This window comes from Rhincodon typus, chromosome 1, assembly GCF_021869965.1.
Source record: "Rhincodon typus isolate 14 chromosome 1, sRhiTyp1.1, whole genome shotgun sequence".
In the NCBI taxonomy this organism is placed as follows: Eukaryota; Metazoa; Chordata; class Chondrichthyes; order Orectolobiformes; family Rhincodontidae; genus Rhincodon; species Rhincodon typus.
Window position 1 is genome coordinate 77,851,439 of NC_063332.1, and position 20,492 is coordinate 77,871,930.

General features: G+C 41.0%; 1 protein-coding gene and 1 non-coding gene across 4 annotated transcripts in view; both read left to right on the forward strand.

The window, feature by feature from the left end:
- The first annotated feature begins 7,771 nt into the window (after positions 1 to 7,771).
- Positions 7,772 to 20,492, forward strand: part of sgcb (sarcoglycan, beta (dystrophin-associated glycoprotein)) — a 26,995-nt gene continuing 14,274 nt past the window's right edge. For 2 of the 3 annotated variants that reach the window (XM_048595571.1, XM_020534121.2), the window contains exons 1-4: positions 7,772 to 7,814; positions 9,024 to 9,230; positions 15,460 to 15,645; positions 19,775 to 19,966. In XM_048595571.1, the coding sequence (XP_048451528.1) occupies positions 7,800 to 7,814; positions 9,024 to 9,230; positions 15,460 to 15,645; positions 19,775 to 19,966 (600 nt within the window). In that variant the 5' untranslated portion in view covers positions 7,772 to 7,799. Of the gene's footprint in view, positions 7,815 to 7,896; positions 7,918 to 9,023; positions 9,231 to 15,459; positions 15,646 to 19,774; positions 19,967 to 20,492 lie in introns of those variants that run through there. The other variant, XM_048595564.1, reaches the window with a different exon arrangement.
- On the forward strand, positions 13,917 to 13,998 carry trnal-caa. The gene has a single exon. It is a non-coding gene; the product is annotated as a tRNA-Leu (tRNA).

Consider the following 20,492-nt stretch of genomic DNA (forward strand, 5'->3'; position numbering starts at 1 on the left):
GAAGGACTAGAATCCAACATGAGTCAATAAGAACATGGGTGATGTGATGCAGCATAGTGAGTGATAGGAAGGGGGAGCAGTATTTTGTATGAGCTAAAGTTTAAGTTTAAGGAGGGTTAAGTATGGGAGTATGTATTCAAAAAGGGTACAATGGATAGGCCCGTCAGTCTGAACTCAGTAATGGACAAATGACTGGGATCAGTTTTGAGGGATGGGATTAGCAGTCACTTGAAAAGGCACTGGATTAATCAGGGATGGCTAGCATGGTTTTGTTAAGGGAAGGTCATGTCTTATTAACTTAATTGAATTTTTGCAGGAAATAACAAGGAGGATTGAAAACGATAATGCAGTGGATGTTGTCTACATGGATTTAAGGAAAGTATTTCACAGGGTTCAATATTGCAGACTGTTCAGAAAAAATAAAGCCAATGAGATACGGGGGTATGTGGCAAGTTGAATCCAAAGTTTGCTTAGTGATAGGACCAAAGGATAATGTTCAACAGATCTTTTTGTGAATGGAAAGCAGTTTCCAGTGGTATTCCACAGAGGTCAGTGTTGGGCCTCTTGCTTTTTTAAAATTCATGTGTGGGACATAGACGTCTCTGACTAGACCAGCATTTATTGCCTATCCCTAATTGCCCAGTTCAGAGTCAACCACATTGCTGTGAGCCTGGTGTCATATGTAGGTCAGACCAGGTAAGGATGGCAGCTTCCCTCTCTAAAGGACAATAGTGACAATTTGCGACATACAATAATGATTTAGACTGAAATGTAGAAGGTAATTTATTGAGGAATTTGCAAATAATACAAAAATTGGCCAGGTAGTTGCTAAAGAAGAGGTTGATCATTGAATACTAGTAACAGTAGCTACAAGAGCAGCTCTGACTCGAGGAGTACTGCAATGGGTAACTCACGTCCTGATTTCCCAAAGCCTGTCAACCATCTAAAAGGAACAAGTCAGACAGGTGATAGAATACTCCCTGCTTTCCTGGATGGGTGCTGCTCCAATAACACACAAGAAGCTTTACACCATCCAGGACAAAGCAGCCTGCTTTTTTGGCACCACATACACAAGCATCCACTCCTTCCACAACTGAGCTCAGCAGCAGCTATGTGTACTACCTACAAGATGCACTGCAGAAATTCACCAAATATCCTTAGATAGCACCTTCCAAACCCACAACCACTTACTCTAGAAGGACATGGGTAGCAAATACATGGGAACACTACTACCTACAAGTTCCCCTCCAAGCCACTCACTATCCTGACTGTCACTGGGTCAAAATCCTGGAATTCCCTCCCAAAGAGCATTGTGGGTCAACCCACAGTATGTCAACTGCAGTGGTTCAAGGAGGCAGCTCACCACCACCTTCTCAAGGGCATCTAGGGCTGGGCAATAAAATATTGGCCAGCCAGCAATGCCCCATGTCTCACAAGAGAACATAAAAAAAGCGGAAAACAGCGGGAACTCACAAAGACCCCTATGGGAATTTCAGGTGAGGAACACAATGCTTTGCAAAAATATGATTGCATCATGGTCTTTCACAAGTAGAACTGGAGGGTCTTCTACTGTCCAATAGTGTATGACAGAGTGCCACAGTCAGTAGTCCCAATACACCTATCAGTATGGAGGTCATTTTAGATGTTAAAACATAGCATTGTGGAACCGTTTTAGCCGATCGATAGTCCTCCCATTATATGTGGGCTTTCTTGTCATTCATTGCCTGCTTAAAGGCCTCAATTGGTAGTAGGGTTAAAGATCCAACAACAGACCTTCCCACTTATGACTTAATGCTGCTGGATGTGGAAAATTGGCAGCATTTGGAGAGAGAATGCAGAGTCAATGTTCCGGGTCCAATGACTCTTCTAAAGCTACGAAATTTAAAAGGACTGTAATTCTTTCTCCAAGTTCTGTAGGAAGATGGTCAAAAATAAATCTGAATACATGTCAATTGAGAACAGAATGGTGAGTCTCATTATATATTTAATGTGGGCTACAAAATTCACATTCAGCCAAATTTAGCAGAGTGTACAATTCACATTTGCTGCAAAATGTAAAAGCACAACTCTGCAGATACTATAAATCTGCAAAGAAAACTTTAAATGCTGAAGTAGTTAGCACTTGTGCAGTTAAACAGGGTTAATATTTTATCAGTATATTTGATTTTTGATGTTTATAAGCTCATTTTTAAAGACTTAACATGGCCCAAAGTTATTGAGGGCCGTGGCATAAATTGTTTCAATAAAAATTCTTGGCCTGAAATCTTAACCCTGTTTGGCAACTGTCACAGATCCATTTCAGAATAATGACATTCTGGAGGAGAGCTTGAAGATAAGAAAAGTAATAAAATCAGCTTCTTTTTACAATACTGAATACACAACAGCTACCATATCTGAAGCACAAAACTGACAATAATTGCTTTCTGGCTACCAACTTTAACTGTTTAGGGTATATGAAAAGAACGAATGACTGATAGTGCAGCTTGGAATAAATGGATTTAACTGTTGTTTTGCAACATTTGTAACATTAAACAGTTTTAAATATTTTAGCTACTTCAGTTACTTTTGAGTGCCAGCATGAGATTTTTTTTTAAATGACTGAAAATTATTTTCTGACAGGCCCTTTTCCCACTATTGTTGTTGGTCTATGATTCTTTCCTGAAATCAGTTCTTGTTTTCTTGTTTGATAACAATTGATCTTTCAAATTTCGAAATGTTTACTGAATTAGATCATCCATTTAAACTGACATACATTTCACCGTTGCTGATTTATGCAACTACTAGGTTTTCCTGAAACTCGATATTGTGTAGAAATCAAAGATGACAAAACGAAGCTAACTCAAGTTGCTACTACAGTTTTACTTCAGACGCTGGCTGAAAAAAAGTACTACTCTTTAAAATTTATGTATGTTAAGGATAAACCATTGTGTAAAAACAAGTGTGCAATAATATTAACCAGCTCTGCTCTAACGTAGAGCTCGGTGTACTAAAATAATTTTGACTGAAGGAGTAAAAAATGCATTGTTTGGCGTAGCTACAAGTGCAATATGTGCAACAATTATACCAGGGCTGCTTTCCACATTGCCATAGCAACAAGCGTCCTTAGTTACCAAACTCCCGGGAAATTTCCACGTTTACTTGCAAAATTTCAACAAGAACAGCTTTAAGAATAAATATTAGAATGAGTCTAAAAATAAACTTTATATTTGCTGTTATATTTACCACATGAAATAGTAAAATAACAATAGGATGTAATTTATCGAAACCAAAATTGACCACTTATTCATCATTGGGAGACTACTGTAAACCAAATGTTGTCACCGTTCTCTTTGTTGATTAGATCAGACATGTGTTTTCAAATAGTTTATTTATGTAAACGTTGTAATTATTTTGTTACTGATGTCACTTGATTTTAGATCGCAAAGAAGACATGGTTCTTCAAACAAGGTGCCTGATCCAGCAATTAATGTTTCTTTTATGCGTCCATTGCCTTCCTGGTAAAGCCGCCAGAACTTCCCAAATGAAAAAGAAAACATAAAACTCACGTGATATTCTCTGTACCAGGTTTCAAGTTTATTCTGCAGCAGTTTATAGGTCGTTGTATTGACCAACCTTCGTAAGGTGTCAGCCATAACTGAGGTGCAACCGGCTTGTAGTTCTGGGAATCTCCCACACTGACACCCCCCAAACCACTGCCAGCTAAATCAGAGCGCTCGCTGCAGTATTTATACAGCGGCTAGAGGGATTGCTATGTGCTTTCAATGTTAGGGACGCTACGCTTGCGCTGTGCTCTTACTGCTGATTTTTAGTTGTAGCAACGCTATTTCCTTCGCTGCTGGCAATCTTGTGATATGTCATCAGTTTCTATTGTACTGCAGCATCCATAAATGTATGATATTGACCCAATTTAGCAAAAGATTGCACGGCTTTCCAACATGATTAAATTTTACCATATTAACATTAATAACGACCACACTTTCTGCCTAATTTTGTCATTTTTTTCAAACTTAAAAGTGCAGGTGTTTGCGCTGTCTTTTCAATATGCTTTTGTTATTTCCTTAAAAAATTACACTTTAACTGATATTATAGAAAAATAGAATAAAATATATTTTACTTGTGTAACATGAGATTTGAACACACAGAAGACCCAAAGATCAGAGAACAGGGATTTTTTTTATTCCACTGGCATCAGGTCATTACAAACACATAAAGGATAAACAAGGAATGTATTTACACCTGTACATGGGTCTACAGTGTGGGTTACATTGGCTAAAGAATTCCTTTCTCTCTCTGCTCCCACTTCCTATCAACCCTCTCTGCACCAAAGACTTCTGCAGGTAGCCCTGAACTTGCAGTGATATGTGAGATCCAGCAGTAACAAATCTTATCTGGATGGTCACCTTTCGATACAATCCTATGGCTTACCACAGCAAAATAGCCAATGTCATTACCACCTTTACTAAAAGTTATCCTGTACTTAGTGTAGAAACAAGCAATCTTCTCAGGGTGTCTACCAACATGCCAAAGCCCATCTTTAAAATGAGGTTAGAGATGTCTCCTCCAGTCAGTCCACTATCCATCACAGTGGCAGGTTGTATGTATGTCTCTGTCACTGAAATTGGTAAAACTGCTTCGGTTTTTTTCTGCATTCCTCTCACTCTTTTTCTCCATTTCTCTCCTGTTGCAGGCAGATTGTGAGTTTTAAGACAAATATCTCTCTATACTGTTAACACTTGTTCATAAGCAGACTGTAATTTAATTTTTCTCTTTTTTAAAAAAGTAGGAGCTTTTCTGCATTTCTTTATGGATGCCAACCTTGTATGGACTACAACAACACTGTTGTAACATTAAACCAAAAGTACAGCTTATTCCACACACTGTTAGCTGAGCGAGAACACTTTGCAATCAGACATACTTGCACACACACAAGGGGAGATCAAATCACAAAGGACAAAGAGATTATTCAATTAGAAACAATTTAAGTACAACACAACTGAGTGACACCAGTTTATCAATGCCCTTGCTTTTTAAGCTAATTGTTGTCGACAGAAAAAAAAGACAAAAAATTAAAACAGGGCAGCACAGTGGTTAGCACTGCTGCCTCACAGCGCCAGGGACCAGGGTTCAATTCCACCCTTGGGCAACTGTCTGTGTGGAGTTTGCACATTCTCCCCATGTCTGCGTGGGTTTCCTCCGGATGCTCTGGTTTCCTCCCACAATCCAAAGATATGCAGGCTAGGTGTATTGGCCATGCTAAATTGCCTGTAGTGTTCAGGATTATGTAGATTGGGTGCGTTAGCCATGGGAAATGCAAGGTTATACGGAAAGGGTAGAGGGATGGGGACGGGGATGGGTCAGGGTGGGATGCTCTTTGGAGTGTCGGTGTGGACCTGTTGGGCTTAAGGTCTGTTTCCACACTGTAGGGATTCTATGTTAGGGAAATGGCAGCCTCTGTGGACCTATTATGTCAGTAGGCAAACTGTAGGGGATCGAGGCAGGTTGGGAGATTGGAGTTGATGTGGGCCATGACCGGCCTCTCAAAGCACTTCATGATTATTGAAGTCTGAGCTATTGGACGGTAGTGATTAAGGCACACTGCATGTGTTTTCTTGGGTATGGGGATGACGGTGGATTTCCTGAAGCAGGTGGAGACTTCGGCTTGTAGGAGGGAGAGGTTGAAGATGTTGGTGAACACCTCCGCCAGTTGGTCTGCACAGGATCTGACTGGGGACACCATCCAGGCCTATTGCTTTCCTTGGGTTGACTCCCAGGAACACAGGTGTCTGGATTAATAGTCTAGCAGTAACACCATTAGGCCATGACCATTATTGATTATTGGCGATCCTCTTAGAGTCATTGAGTGCTACAGCCCTTCGGCCCAAATGGGTCCATGCCGACCAAAACGTCCACCTAAGCTAACCCCATTTCCCTGCATTTGGCCCATGTCCTTCCAAACCTTTCCTAGCCATGTATTTGTCCAAATGCCTTTTAAATGTTGTTAATGTGCACGCCTCAACCACGTCTGCTGGCACCACTTATGCATACCACCCTCTGTGTAAAAAAGTTGCTCCTCAGGTTCCCATGTATTCTTCCCCCTCGCAAGTGGGGAGTATTCCATCACACTCCTGACTTGTGCCTTGTAGATGGCAGACAGGGCAGGCTTTGGGGAGTCAGGAGATGAGGTATTTGTTACAGTATTCGTAGCCTCTGACATACAGACCAGACCACATAAGGACAGCAGATTTCCTTCTTTGAAGGACATTAGTGAATGGGTTTTTATAACAATGATGTTCACCATCATGGAGAAGAACTCTATGGCCCAGATTTATTCGTTAAATTCAAAATCCACCAGTTGGGATTTCAACGATGAGTCAGCGTGTTGGTGTGGGCCTTTGGATACTTAATCCAGCAATAATACTTTCATTGGCTTTCATTGGCAGGGGAATTGAGTTTAAGAGCCACGAGATTATGCTGCAGCTCTATAAAACCCTGGTTTGGCCACACTTGGAATATTATGTTCAGTTCTGGTCACCTCATTATAGGAAGGATGTGGAAGCTTTAGAGATGGTGCAGAGGAGATTTACCAGGATGCTGCCTGGACTGGAGGGCAGGTCTTATGAGGAAAGGTTGAGGGAGCTAGGGCTTTTTTCATTGGAGCAAAGCAGGATGAGAGGTGACTTGACAGAGGTGTACAAGATGATGAGAAGCATAGATAGAGTAGATAGTCAGAGACTTTATACCAGGCTGGAAATGGCTATTATGAGGTGGCATGATTTTAAGGTGATTGGAGGAAGGTATAGGGGAGACGTCAGAGGTAGGTTCTTCACACAGAGAGTAGTGGGCGTGTGGAATGCGCTGCCAGCAGTGGTAGTGGAGTCAGATACTTTAGAGACTTTTAAGCGACTCTTGGATAGGCACATGGAGGATAGTAAAATGTAGGGTATGCAGGATTGATTGATCTTAGTAGGATAATAGGTCGGCACAACATCGTGCACCGAAGGGCCTGTACTGTGCTGTTCTGTTCTATGTTCTTACCTTAAACTGATGCCCTATAGTCCTTCATTCCCCAACCCTGGGAAAAAGATTGAGTGCATTCACCGTATCCATGCCTTTCGTGATCTTATACACTTCTATAAGATTGCCCCTCAGTCTCCTACGCTTCAAAGAAAAACGTTCTAGCTTGTCCAACCTCTCCCTATAACTCAGTCCCTTGAATCCTGGCAACATTCTTGTAAACTTCTTCTGCACTCTTTCCAGTTTAATAACATCCTTCCCGCAGCATGCTGATCAAAACTGAACACAATACTCCAACTGCAGCCTCACCAACGTTCTGTTACAACTGCAACATAACTTCCCAACTTCTGTACTCAATGCCCTGATTGATGAAGGCCAGTGTGCCAAAGGCCTTCTTCACTGCCCCCTGTCTACCTGTGACTCCACTTTGAGAGAACTGTGCACCTGCATTCTAAGGTCCGCCTGTTCCACTACAGTCCTTACGGCCCTATCATTCACCATGAAACTCCTACCTTGATTTGATTTTCCAAAATGCAACACCTCACACTTATCTATGTTAAACTCTGTTTGCCCTTTCTGGGCTCAATTCCCCAGCTGATCAAGATCCTGCTGCAATTTCTGATAACGTCCTTCACTGTCCACAATACCACTCCTCCTCCTCCCATTCCTCCCCCTCCATATGCTGATGGTTGATTCCAGATTACCCCCTCCCCACCCCCCCACCCCCCCAAACCGGCTCTGATAGTTGAATCCAGCGGGGGGCGGGGCCACAGCGCAGAGACAAGATGGCGGCGGAAGAGGTGAGGAGCAGCGGCTCATTGCAGGGGAGATGGGAAGGTCCTGTTAGTGTTTACTATTAGGGAGAAATGGATCAAAAAAGTGGCAAGATGAAAATATGTTACAGTAAATAATTGTGTTTTTATAAAATTCTGAAAATAATTATACTTTGGGGAGGAGTTGGTGATTTTTAGTAACGTTGTTTATATTAAACGTCAGTAGGTTGTGGCTGCGCTGCTGGCTGCAGTATTCCGTTAGTTATGCCTAAAATTAACGGAAAAGATGAAGAGTTTACGAAGTGAGATCTCCTAGCGAATGAGTTCAAAACATTATAAAGATTGGAAAAATTGGGCTTTCATAGAACCATAGGGTCCCTACAATGTGGGAACAGGCCATTCGGCCCAACAAGTCCAAACCGCCCCTCCGAGGATCATTCCATCCAGACCTATTCCCCTACACTTCCCATGTCTAACCCACCTAACCTAAACATCCCTGGACACTATGGGCTATTTAACATGGGCAATCCACCTACCCTGCACGTCTTTGGGCTGTGCGAGGAAACCCACGCAGACACGGGGGGAATATGCAAACTCCACACAGACAGTGGTCCAAGGGTGGAATTGAACCAGGGTCGCTGGCGCTGTGAGGCAACAGTGCTAACCACAATAAAAGCAGAAACAGAAATAATGCAATAAAGAATTGCTAGGAAAAGTAGGGACTGAATATTGCTTGTTTTCATTAGAGCAGGGAGCTTTAAAGATTAACTTGATGGTATTTAAAGTCATGAAGGACTAGAATAGAGTTTTTTATTCATTTGTGAGACATGGGCGTTGCTGGCTAGGTCAGCATTTAATGCCCATCCCTAGCTGCCTTTGAAAAGTTGGTGGTGAGCTGTCTTCTTGAACCACTCAGTAGACCAATGATAGCATTAGGGACGGAATTCCAGGATTTAGACTCAATTATAAAAATAGTTTATAATTATTTATGTGTAGTAGTACTGCACAATCTTAGAATGTAAAACTTTGGAATGTGTACTTTCAAAGACTAGTGTATCTGTATATAACTTAGACTTTCAATAAATATTCTTAAGTGCAAAACATTTTTAACCCATGTATTTAGTAAATATCTAAATTAGTTCATAGTAAGACCTGAGTGACATTTTTCAGAAGGGAACAACTGCAGAGCAATAGCACATTATTTGCAGTGTTAATTTCCAACTTTTCTTTTGACAGAGTTCAAATGGTCCAGTTCGACGTTCCATGCATGAGAAAGCAGTTGATCGTAGAAATATAAACAAGGAGCACAACAGCAACTTCAAGGCTGGATATGTTCCTATTGATGAAGAGAGACTGCATAGGACAGGATTGAGAGGTCGTAAAGGCAACCTGGCCATTTGTGTAATTGTCCTGATGTTTATCTTGGCAGTGATTAATTTAATTGTGAGTACCATCTTTTCTCAGTATGTTGACAAATCATGGGAATTTCATGTAATGAATAGCAGCAGTTATTTTGCTAGATTAGTAATCATTCTGGGCTAATAATCGGGAGACATGAGTTTAAATCTCATCACAGCAGCTGGTGAAAGATTCAGTAAATAAATCTGGAATTAAAAGCTAGATTTGCAATGGTGTTCATGAAACCAACAGATCATCGTAAAAATCTAATTCATTAATGTCCTTTAGGGAATGAGTTCTTAAGAATCCCTAGTGTAGAAACGAGCCATTCAGCCCAATAAGTCCACACCAGCCCCCCGAGGAGCATTGCATCCAGATCCGTCTCCCTACCCTATCCCTGTAATCCGGCATTTTCCATAGCTAACTCACCTAACCTACACATCCCTAAACACCATGGATAATTTAGTATGGCCAGTCCACCTAACTTACACATCTATGGACAAATCTGCCATTTTTACTCAGTTTCAGCTATATGTGATTGCAGATTCTGAGAATCATATGAAAAATCCAATTGCAGAATCTGAAAATCACATTCAGATTGATCATTGTATCCAATGTATCAAGTTAGAAGGAAGACGTGCGTAACTACACAAAAGCACAGTACCTATTCTGATTACATTCTAACTTGATTTTATATATATTTCTGTGACTAGTTCATATATCAGGGTAATAGCAATGTTGCCAGTACAAATTTGTTTTAATCTTTAATTTCTGTGTTTTTTATTTGTCCCTTGCTGCTTTTATTTTGGTGGTCATTACTGAAAGCTATGTCAGCTAATGATTAAAGAATTGTCAATAGTGCTTTACTATATTAGGATGCTCTTGTGTATTGTTCCCCTTCTTATAGTTCTATTTTAGTGCTACATTTCCATATGGGATGCTCTCTGTGGATCACAACCTTGTCCTGGTGAAGTTTGTGTATTTTGAGCAAAGGCGCTTGCAACTCCTTTCTCCCACTAGGACTACCCATGGTGGAGAGTTTGGGGGAAATGCCAGACAAAGTGCAGGATATAAAGTCTTCAATGGCAGAATGGACAGAGAAAGATTATACATCTCAGTGATTGCAAAGGTGAAAGAAATCTGCAGCAGTGAGGTAATCTCAATCATTATTTAGATGACCACCAATCTATCAAATTTATGTGGATGGTGGTGGTGTTCCAAAGTCCCCATGATAAATAAAATCATACCAAGCCTTGGTGTTGGGGGCAAGGTTGTCAGTTAGGACTCCCAAGCCAAGAATCTGCAGACAGGTAGTTGATGTATGATGGTCATTGGACATCTGTGGTGAGACAGGGCAGCAGTATCTATGACTGAGCTGTTCTCTTCAGGATATTTTGGTCACCCTAAATGAGTAGGGCCTATAAACATTTCTCAAAATAGGTTGTATCACCACCGCCTGGATGGGGTAGCATACCCTTTTGATCATTTTTGTGCTGAAAAGTGGAATCAAATAGTCAGTTGCGCTAATTGACTGTGCCAAGACCACTGGGTTTGAGCAGCATCATTACCAGGTCTACTTCAATTAAAACAGTAGTGAAATAAATGAAAACCAAAAGGACTGCAGATGCTGTAAATCAGGAACAAAAACAAAGTTGCTGGAAAAGCTCAACATCTGGCAGCATCTGTGAAGGAAAACACAGAGTTAACGTTTCAGGTCCGGTGACCCTTCCTCAGAACTCAGTTCAGAACTCTTCAGTTCTGAGGAAGGGTCACCAGACCCGAAACGTTAGCTCTGTCTTTTCCTTCACAGATGTCGCTAGACCTGCTGAACATTTCCAGCAACTTTGTTTTTGTGAGTGAAATAAATGACTCTTAGAATAAAGCCAAGCATCCTTCATTGCCTGGCAGAACAACCCAAGGTCACAAATCAAGGCAGCATTCCAGCAGCTGCATATGAGGGATAGGAAGAAAAGCCCAAGAAATCCAACAACATGCTGACCAAATAAAAACCAAAAGAACTGTGGATGCTGTAAATCAGGAATAAAAACAGAAGTTGCTGGAAAAGCTCAGCAGGTCTGGCAGCATCTGTGAAGGAAATAACAGAGTTAACGTTTTGGGTCTGGTGACCCTTCCTCAAAAGAAACAGACAAACCTCCTTTTGCTCACAGGATAAAGCTTCTCTTTTCAAGGATGACAACATGATCCATTGATGCTAGAAAGAACATTTTGAAACACTCCTGAGCTGATACTCTCTGGACTATCCCCCACTATCCTGTGGTAGAGTCCATAGGTGAATCACTTTCAATGAGAAAACTGCAACAAACAATAAAGCAGATGGTTTTGGGTGGAGGGGTGGTGGTGGAGGAGGAGGAAGGAATAATCTGACATTCATGGTTTTTCAGCCGAGGTCTTCTAACCTAGTGGACCTTTGCTCACATCAATGCTCCATGCACTTCTAGGGCTTTGGGAAGAACTCCTACTACTGCACCGTCCAACTTCAGGATTGTCACAATTGTAACTATTTTCATGTAGGGAGATAAATAGTTTCCATAGAATGATTTAAATATTCCCTTTGTCCATAGTAATAAAAATCCTAACATGTATTTTGCTGAATCGCCCTCTGGTGTCTGTATTAAATCTTGACTAAATGGAAAACTCTTAACCTTGGTCACCTGCCTGTCAAATCTAAGCTGATCACCTAGATGGGCATGATTTATAGTTTATGGATGACTGCAGTGTTATTGCCCACTCAGTACTAGATTTGCAAACCACTCTAATTTCTTTGGTACTGCAAGTAAGAAACGTGGCCTGTCCTTGAATGTTACCAAAACAACTCATCAACACACTGGTCAGCCAAATATTCCATATCCCATTATAGAGAGAGGCTCTGGAATATGTTGAGCATTTCTCATACCTTGGCAACTATGTTTCCTGACACACCACCATTGAAGAGGTCCAGTATCCAATCAGCTGTGCTAGCTCAACTTCTACAAACTATGGTGGTGAGTATTTGACAACAAAGACCTCCTCTACAAGTCAAAACTGTTGTAGTGTACAGAGCAGTGTTTTCAGTGAGACTGGACTATGTATCATTCTACTTAAGAATGCTTGAGCAGTTCCATCAATGTTGCCTGTGCTACATTCTTTGGATCGAACAAATGTTAATGTACTTATTGAAGTTTGATGAAATCTCACATCATCTTCTAAACTTCTTCAAATACAGACACAGAGCCTTCAACAGCTTCTCATAGGATAAGCCCTTCATTTCTTGGATCGTTCTTGTGAACCTCCTCTGGACCCCCTTCAACACGAGCACATCCTTCCTTAGACACAGGGCCCAAAACTGCTCACAATATTCTGAATGTGGTCTGCCCAGAGCTTTACACGTCTCAGCAGTGCATCCCTGCTCTTGTATTCTACCCTCTCGAAATAAATGCTAAATTATATTTGCCATCCTATCTGTCAACTGAACCTGCATATTAATTTTGAGAATCCCGAACTGAGACTTTGAAGTCTTTTTCTTTTCCAAAGCCTTTCTCCTTTTAGAAAATTATCTGCACACCTTTTCTTCCTACCAAAATGCATAACGTCGCACTTTGCCACATTGTATTCTGTCTGCCACTTCTTTGCCTACTCTCCCAGCCTGTCCATGTCCTTTTGCAGCCTCCCCACTACCTCAACACTACCATCTATCTTTGTGTCATCTGCAAACTTAGCAACAAAACAGCATGGTGGCTCAGTGGCCAGCACTGCTGCCTCACAGTATCAAGGACCTGGGTTCAATCCTACCCTTGGGTGACTGTGTGGAGTTTACACATTCTCTCTGTGTCTGCGTGGATTTATTCCGGGTGCTCTGGTTTCTTCCCTGGTTAGGTATGGTTTCCTCCCACAGTCCAAAGATGTGCAGGTCAGGTGGATTGGCCAGGCTAAATTGCCCATATTGTCCACGGATATGCAGGCTAGGTGGATTAGCCATGGGAAATGCGGGGTCATAGGGATAGGATAATGGGGGTGAGTCTGGGTAGGTTGCTCGTCAGTGTTGGTGTGGACTTGATGGGCCAAATGGCCTGCTCTCACACTGTAGGGATTTCTATGGTTCTTATGAGCAATGCCTCCAGTTCCTTTGTCCAGATCGTTATTTAGCTGCATCTTGTGCAGCACCCTGTCAAAAGCCTTCTGGAAATCCAAACAGATCCCGATCACTGACTCTCCTTTGTCTAATTTGTTCGTTAGCTCTTCAGAGAATTCTAACAGGTTTGTCAGGCATGACCTCCCCTTGATGAAGCTGTGCTGACACAGCCCTATTTTACTATGCACTTCTAAGTACTCTACAATCTCATCCTTAATAAAGGTTTCTTAAATCTTACCAATGACTGAGGTCAAGCTAACCAGCCTATAGCATCCTATCTTCAACTCACTCCTTTCTGAAAGAAGGCTGTTACATTTGTCATTTTCCGATCCTCTCTGCCCCCAGTGATTCCTGAAAGATCACCATTAATGTCCCCACAATCTCCTCAGCTATCTCCTTCAGAACTCTGAGGTGTAGTCCATCAGGTCCAGATGATTTATTCATTTGAGACCTTTCAGTTTCCCCAGAACTAGTGATCGCCACTACACTCACCTTTGTCTCCTGACTCTCTTGAAGTTTTGGTACACTGCTGGTGTCTTCTACCATAAAAATTGATGCAAAGTACCTATTTAGTTCCTTCTCTATTTCTTTGCTCCCCATTTCCCAGTGTGGCCGAGCGGTCTAAGGCGCTGGATTCAAGTTCCATTCTCCTAGGAGGCGTGGGTTCGAATCCCACCACTGCCACTTGTGCTGTCAGCCGGTTGTGTTGGTTGGCTGTTATGCTGAAGCTGGGTAGGGATGAGCTGTGCTTAAGTTGAAAGCAACAGTATAAAACATTTACTCAGTGGTGGACGGCGCGGTGGCTCAGTGGTTAGCACTGCTGCCACACAGTGCCAGGGACCCAGGATCGATTCCAGCCTCGGGCGACTGTCTGTGTGGAGTTTGCACATTCTCCCTGTGTCTGCATGGGTTTTCTCCGGGTGCTCCGGTTTCCTCCCACATTCCAAAGATGTGCAGGTTAGGTGGATTGGCCATGCTAAGTTGCCCATAGTGCCAGGGATGTTTAGGTTAGGTGGGTTAGACATGGGAAATTGAGGGAATGGGTCTGGGTGGGATGCTCTTCAGAGGAATGGTGTGGACTTGTTGGGCCGAATGGCCTGTTTCCACACTGTAGTGATTCTATGATTTCTGCTTCTGCAGCCTGGCTTTGCAGCAGTCCAATATCCACTTTTGCCTTTCTCTTACCTTTTATAATATCTTTAAAAAAACTCTTGTAATCTTCTTTTATATCTTGTTTTACACTTCAAAGTCATTGTGTCTTTCCTCGAAACATGGCAGCTTGGACATTAATAATGGAAAGGACCTTGCTACCGATTATTCAAACAAGCAATAACTTGTCCATCAAGCTGCTCTGAGTCATAACATCTTCATGATGAGACAGACTAAAGGCAGACTGGTGGCAGAGAAAGAAAGTAAAAGAAGCAATCCTTGCTGTCTCGAACCCACTATCTCATGAGACGTCCTGCCCCATGCGCAAAAAAATCTGCAGGTCTTGACAACCATAGCAGAAATCTGTGACCCTGAGTAGACATTGTCCTCGAATCAGCGGCAGTTGATGATGACTGCTGCCATGTAGTATGGATTTGTAGTGGTATTGGCAGAAATAAAATTCTATTAATTATGTCATGATTTTGGCAAATTACAGCAAGAAGAATATATTAAAATACAGAAAACCTTTTATTAACTGGCACCAATGGGACCAGGAGTGCACTGGTTGATCAAATATTCTGCATAATCAAGGGGTACCCATAACCACAGTAAACCCTGACCAAGCAAAGCTGCAAGACATCAACATCCTGAAACAAAATCTTTGTAAAAGCATCGATTCACCTCCTAAAATAACTGTAAAAACAGTAAATAACAGAAACATAATGCAGGGGGTATACACACTGTTGTACTTTATTTGCAACATAAATACTCAGACATTGCGGTATTTGAGGTGTGTGATTTTTGCTAGTTTATCAAGAATGCTGATTGATAAGGTGCTGGTTAAAACCAAGTTTGCTGTAGTAGGTTAATTAACTCAAGTCAGTTGTGCTTTTGATTCTTATTTATCAATCAACTTGCTGGTTATTGCAACATATTATAATGGAAATTCTTCACTGTTTATTTGGCCGTGATGTAACATGACTGTTACTATTTCAGATTACGCTTGTTATCTGGGCAGTAATTCGCATTGGTCCAAATGGCTGTGATAGTATGGAGTTTCACGAGGAAGGGTTGCTACGGTTCAAACAGGAATCTGACATGGGAGTGGTATATCCCATGCACAAGAGTACTGTGGGAGGCAGAAGAGATGAAGACTTGTTAATCACTGGCAATAATCAACCAGTAAGTCTAGCCCTTTTGTAGTTTAAATTTTGCAAGCACTGTAAAGGGTGAACAATATGAATAGAGTGTAGAAAAGATGTTAAGGTTTTCATAGCTGAACATGGAGTATGGCGAGTTAACATAACTTGAGTTGATCTGTGTCTTAGCACAAACAAATATAACATACGCTGTTAAATGCCCTTCAAAATAGCTGAATTTCCATGTGGGGCTAGAAATGTAAAAATATTCATCTAGAGTTCTCCAAATATCTACCTATTGGCCTCCCATTTCTCATCTGCATGCAGCTCCTCGATGATGTCATCAGAAACAAAGCAAGATTCCACATGTAAATTAATGACATCCAGGTCCACCATTGACTGTATCAAACTGTCCCATTGCATTTGATTTGTCACATTGCTTGTCTGACAACTAATATTGGTGATAAAATTTCTTCCAGTTAAAAATTTGGAAGCTATTCTCTTCACCCCTAATTTCGTTTCTAAGCCAAGTATTCCCTCCCCCTCTCTGGCTATGATTTGAGGCTGTGCCAGATTTGTTCACATAATAGCATCCTAAACTTGTATTGAACATATGACTTGTTCTCTCCCCCTCCTCTTTCTCCAAACTCTTGTCATCTACCAGGTATCCTTTCCTAATACCAAGACTGCCTCCTTCCACCTCTGTTGTTACCCTTCTCCACCCCTGCATCAATCTGTCTGTTGAATACACATCCATAGTTTTGTTTTTTCTGGATTTGATGATTACATTGATAAAATGGAGTTCTCCTGGTTGACCTGTATCTTTCATCTTCCTCAAAAAAATAAGCTCATGCAACACTCTGCTACCATTATCCAAAATCACACCAGGCCATGCTTACCCATAACCTCTGGGTTTCCTGTCCTACATTTGCTCCCAATCCAGCAATAGCTCAAATTTAAAATTATGATCTTTCTTTTCAAATTGCTCTACGGCACTGTTTCCAGGCTATTTTCCAATTTAACCCCATTTTAACACTTGAAATTTAACGTGATCACAGATGCTAATATAAGTAAAACAGCAATAAACCAGTAGAGTAACATTCAGCATGTAATGTTAATGTATGCATGTTGTGGATCGGCAATGCATGATATGAATATGAAAATCTGTTTTTAAAGTAGTGTAGGCTTCAGGCAAGCAAGCCCTCTGTATTCTCTAGTGACTGAAGACTGAGCAAAGCCTCTCTTCTTCCCCCCACCACCACCACAATATTTTTGTATGTATGAATAATCACGCACATGTCTATGGTAACTAATAGTGAGGCATGGCAACTGTGAAACCCTGATTAGTATGCAGCTGATTTATCAATCCTATGCTCTTGCTCTACTTATTAGTGCTTACCTATTATGAAGTTCACATTTTTCTGAAGATTTTGGTTAAAATTTGCAATTCTCAAAGTTCATTCCTTCATTCTGTATCTGAATAAACTGATACTTGGAGGAAAACTGTAATTTATGCTGTAATCTTTCAAAATAGACCAAGTATTAAGTAAGAAGGTTACTCCCCCAACTCTACATGGATTTCAGGACAGACAGCAAACTCTTCAATTTGTAAGGATGTCGAGGCTTGGACAAAGGTCAATAAACAGTTACTGAGGAAACTCACCTGCAAATAACTATGTTCTCACAGCACGTACACTGGAGAATGTTCAACTGCTTGTTGATTGCTTAGCCCTTGCCTTAGAACACCAGCCTAACAATGTCCACAGTGGACGCAGATCTTGTATCAACCAGCCCTATGTCATGTACTTTAAGATCCCGCAGTCACTATTAATACATCACACCCCTCTGTTCAATGTAGGAGCTTTGCTATCTTGAGTATTACCTTCAATAACACTACACGAGATAACAAAATCAGCCATCACCTGGCAAAGCTGATTGCTTTTGCCAAAGTCTGTCTCAGAACAAAAATTAAAATTTACCTACCAGGCAGTATTTCTGACATCAGTTGTTTATGGGTGTGAGGCTTGCAAAACCCATGAGCAACATGTAAAGCAATTATAAGTATTCTGCCCATGCTGTCAGAGTTCTCTTTGTAACATCAGGTATCCGGGCAGAATTCCTAACACTACGGTTCTTGCATTGTGTTGCAATCCTGGCATTGAAAGAATGCTAAGTCAGTGTTGAGTCCAGTGACTCTTCATATGCTTTCTACCCACAGATGCCACCTGCTGACTTTCACCAGCAATTTCTGCTTTTGCCTCAGTTCTCCAGCATCTGCAGTTCTTTATTTATTTATCTGGTTGAGAGAATGCTTATCAAAGCTCAGGTTGGTTTGGTTGGTCATGTGTTTTGCAAATAAGGTTCACAAATACTAAAGACAGTACTTTACAGCAAGCTGAGCATGGTAACCCAGACTAGAGGACACCCCAAATGTGGAGACAAAGACAATCAAAGTCAAATTCAGAGCTTGCAGGGGGGAACAAAAATCTTTGACAAGGCAAATGGAAATGTTTCTGCCATCAATTGATTTTCTCTTTTGAGAAGTGTATCTTCAGAACAAGTGAGCGTGATGCGTAGTTAATGCCAACACCCAGCCTACCAACTGTGACTCCATAAGTAATATCTACAATCAGGAATGTAAATAGAGATTATTTACTGTCACACATGCGACGGCCTGTACTTGGACTGTTCTGATATTTGCCACCACTAAGTGACATTAGACTAGGAGTGTTTTGAGAGAGCTCACTGCCACTAAGCCTCCTGTGCTAGTGCCTTTTCAATTTTCAGTCGTAATTAACAAGGTGGTTTATTGCATGACAGCAGTAAATAGTTTATATTACTAGTCAGGCATTAGTACTAAGGGCTGTCAACCATACAGAATATGTCTGTTCCCTTCGCATACTTGTGCAGAACTCAGCTACCTCTGTGGTTGGGTAGAGCTAATACAACTTCAACATGAATTCCTTCAGAACCAAATCCTTTTACAGCATCTGTAAATGGTCTTTTTTGAACGTTCATTCATTGAATCGGCAAGAGAATCTATTTACCCACCAAATCCCTGCTTACGTTGACTTGACCCACATACATAAGAATTGAATCTCCCTTAAGTTTCATTTAAGCTTTTCAAATCAACTGGTTTGTTAATTCACCTTCCAATCCCTTAATGCACATGGAACAAGCAACAGAAACTCCCAACTTTTTAAATTGGTCTTGAGAAAGAAAAATCCTAGGCATCAGACCACCTGTGTGATTGGAATGGTTCAGTGGCAGATGAGAAAATCAATGATTCAAATGTCAGACTTGTTGTCATAGAGTTAGTATTAGTTGGACCTCTCACCAATCTACCCTGAGACTGAGAGGGGAGTAGGACAAGGGTAGAGCCAGATGCTGCCTGGCCCTCAAGCACCAGGAAGAGCCTCGGAGCAGAGTACATCAGTAATAGTGGAAAACTGGCAATTGTCCCATTACAGTAACTTGTATTTCTACAATTAATTTAGCACAGAATGAGTGAATGAATATATCAGTTCTTTCTAATTTAACAGCATCAAGTTTTTAAACTGGAGTCCATATAAAATTTTCTTCCATTATTAAAATGAGTAAATCTATGCGGGCAAAGATGTTGGATGCAAATACCTTGAACCACAAAAATATTATAAAAGTACCAAGTCATCTGTAATTTGTGTAATCTCTACAATTTAAAATCTGATACGTCATAATGCAGAACACTTATTAGAATTTTTAAGTGCAGCATATTCCTGAAATTGGGAAATTCTAATTTCCTTTTATGCTTCTTTTCTCACCATACCATTCCTCCTCTTTTGAAGGAGAAAGGACAAGTTAATTCGCTTACCTTTCTATCTTTTTCTATTGTTTTTGAGAACACCGTGAAGTGCGTGAAAGTAATCTGGAATGTTTTCTTTCCTGCCCTGTGGTGAAATGACTGCCTTACACATACTGCCTCTCTCACCATACCGAAGCAAATCTAGTGAATGAAACACCCTGAGACTTGCCCATCTGATAACCAGTCAAATTATTACTTAGGTTACTTATTCACAAGCTTACAATATGGCAAAGACAAACATACCTAAATGAGTTCCTGTGCAATTCTCTTTTGTGGTATTAATTAGTTTATGAACTTATAATCACAACTTTTGATCCTGTGCTCTTTCTAGGTGGTGTTTCAGCAGGGAACCACCAAGCTCAGTGTAGAGAAAGATAAAACCTCCATCACTAGTGATATTGGAATGTCGTTCGTTGATCCCCGGACCCAGAAAACTGTGTTTAGCACTGACTATGATACCCACGAGTTCCATTTGCCCAAAGGTGTGAAGACACTGAATGTGCAAAAGGCATCCACAGAGAGGGTTAGTATTAAACATGTTGGAGTTCTTTGACATTCAGTATTTCATGCTATTTCACACACGTCCTTCCTTTGCAACTTTTCTTACTGGGTATATTTTCTGGATATTCTGAAACATCTCCTTAAATGTCTGCTATTATATCTCTGCCAATCTATGAATCTAGTTCCCAGTTTACTTTTGCCAGCTGTTTCATGCTCTCATAATTGCTCTTGTTTAAGTTTAAAATTCTAATCTTGGATCCATTTGTCCGTCTTAAACTGAATGTGAAATTCAACCATATTATGATCAGTTTTGTCTGAAGATTTTCCATAACTTCTAGCTCTGTCTGGTGTTGCATTCTTAGATTTGTACATTCTTGTCCTTTCTTATCATCATTTCCCTTACTGCTATCCTGCTGTCCTGTCTTCTCTATCTAGTTTGTAGGATCCTCCCAAACCTGATGTGTGTCCTCCACTGTTTAGTTTAAAACCCTGTCCACCACCCCAGTAATTCAACTTGCCAGAATTCTGATCTGAGATAAAAAGGTGTA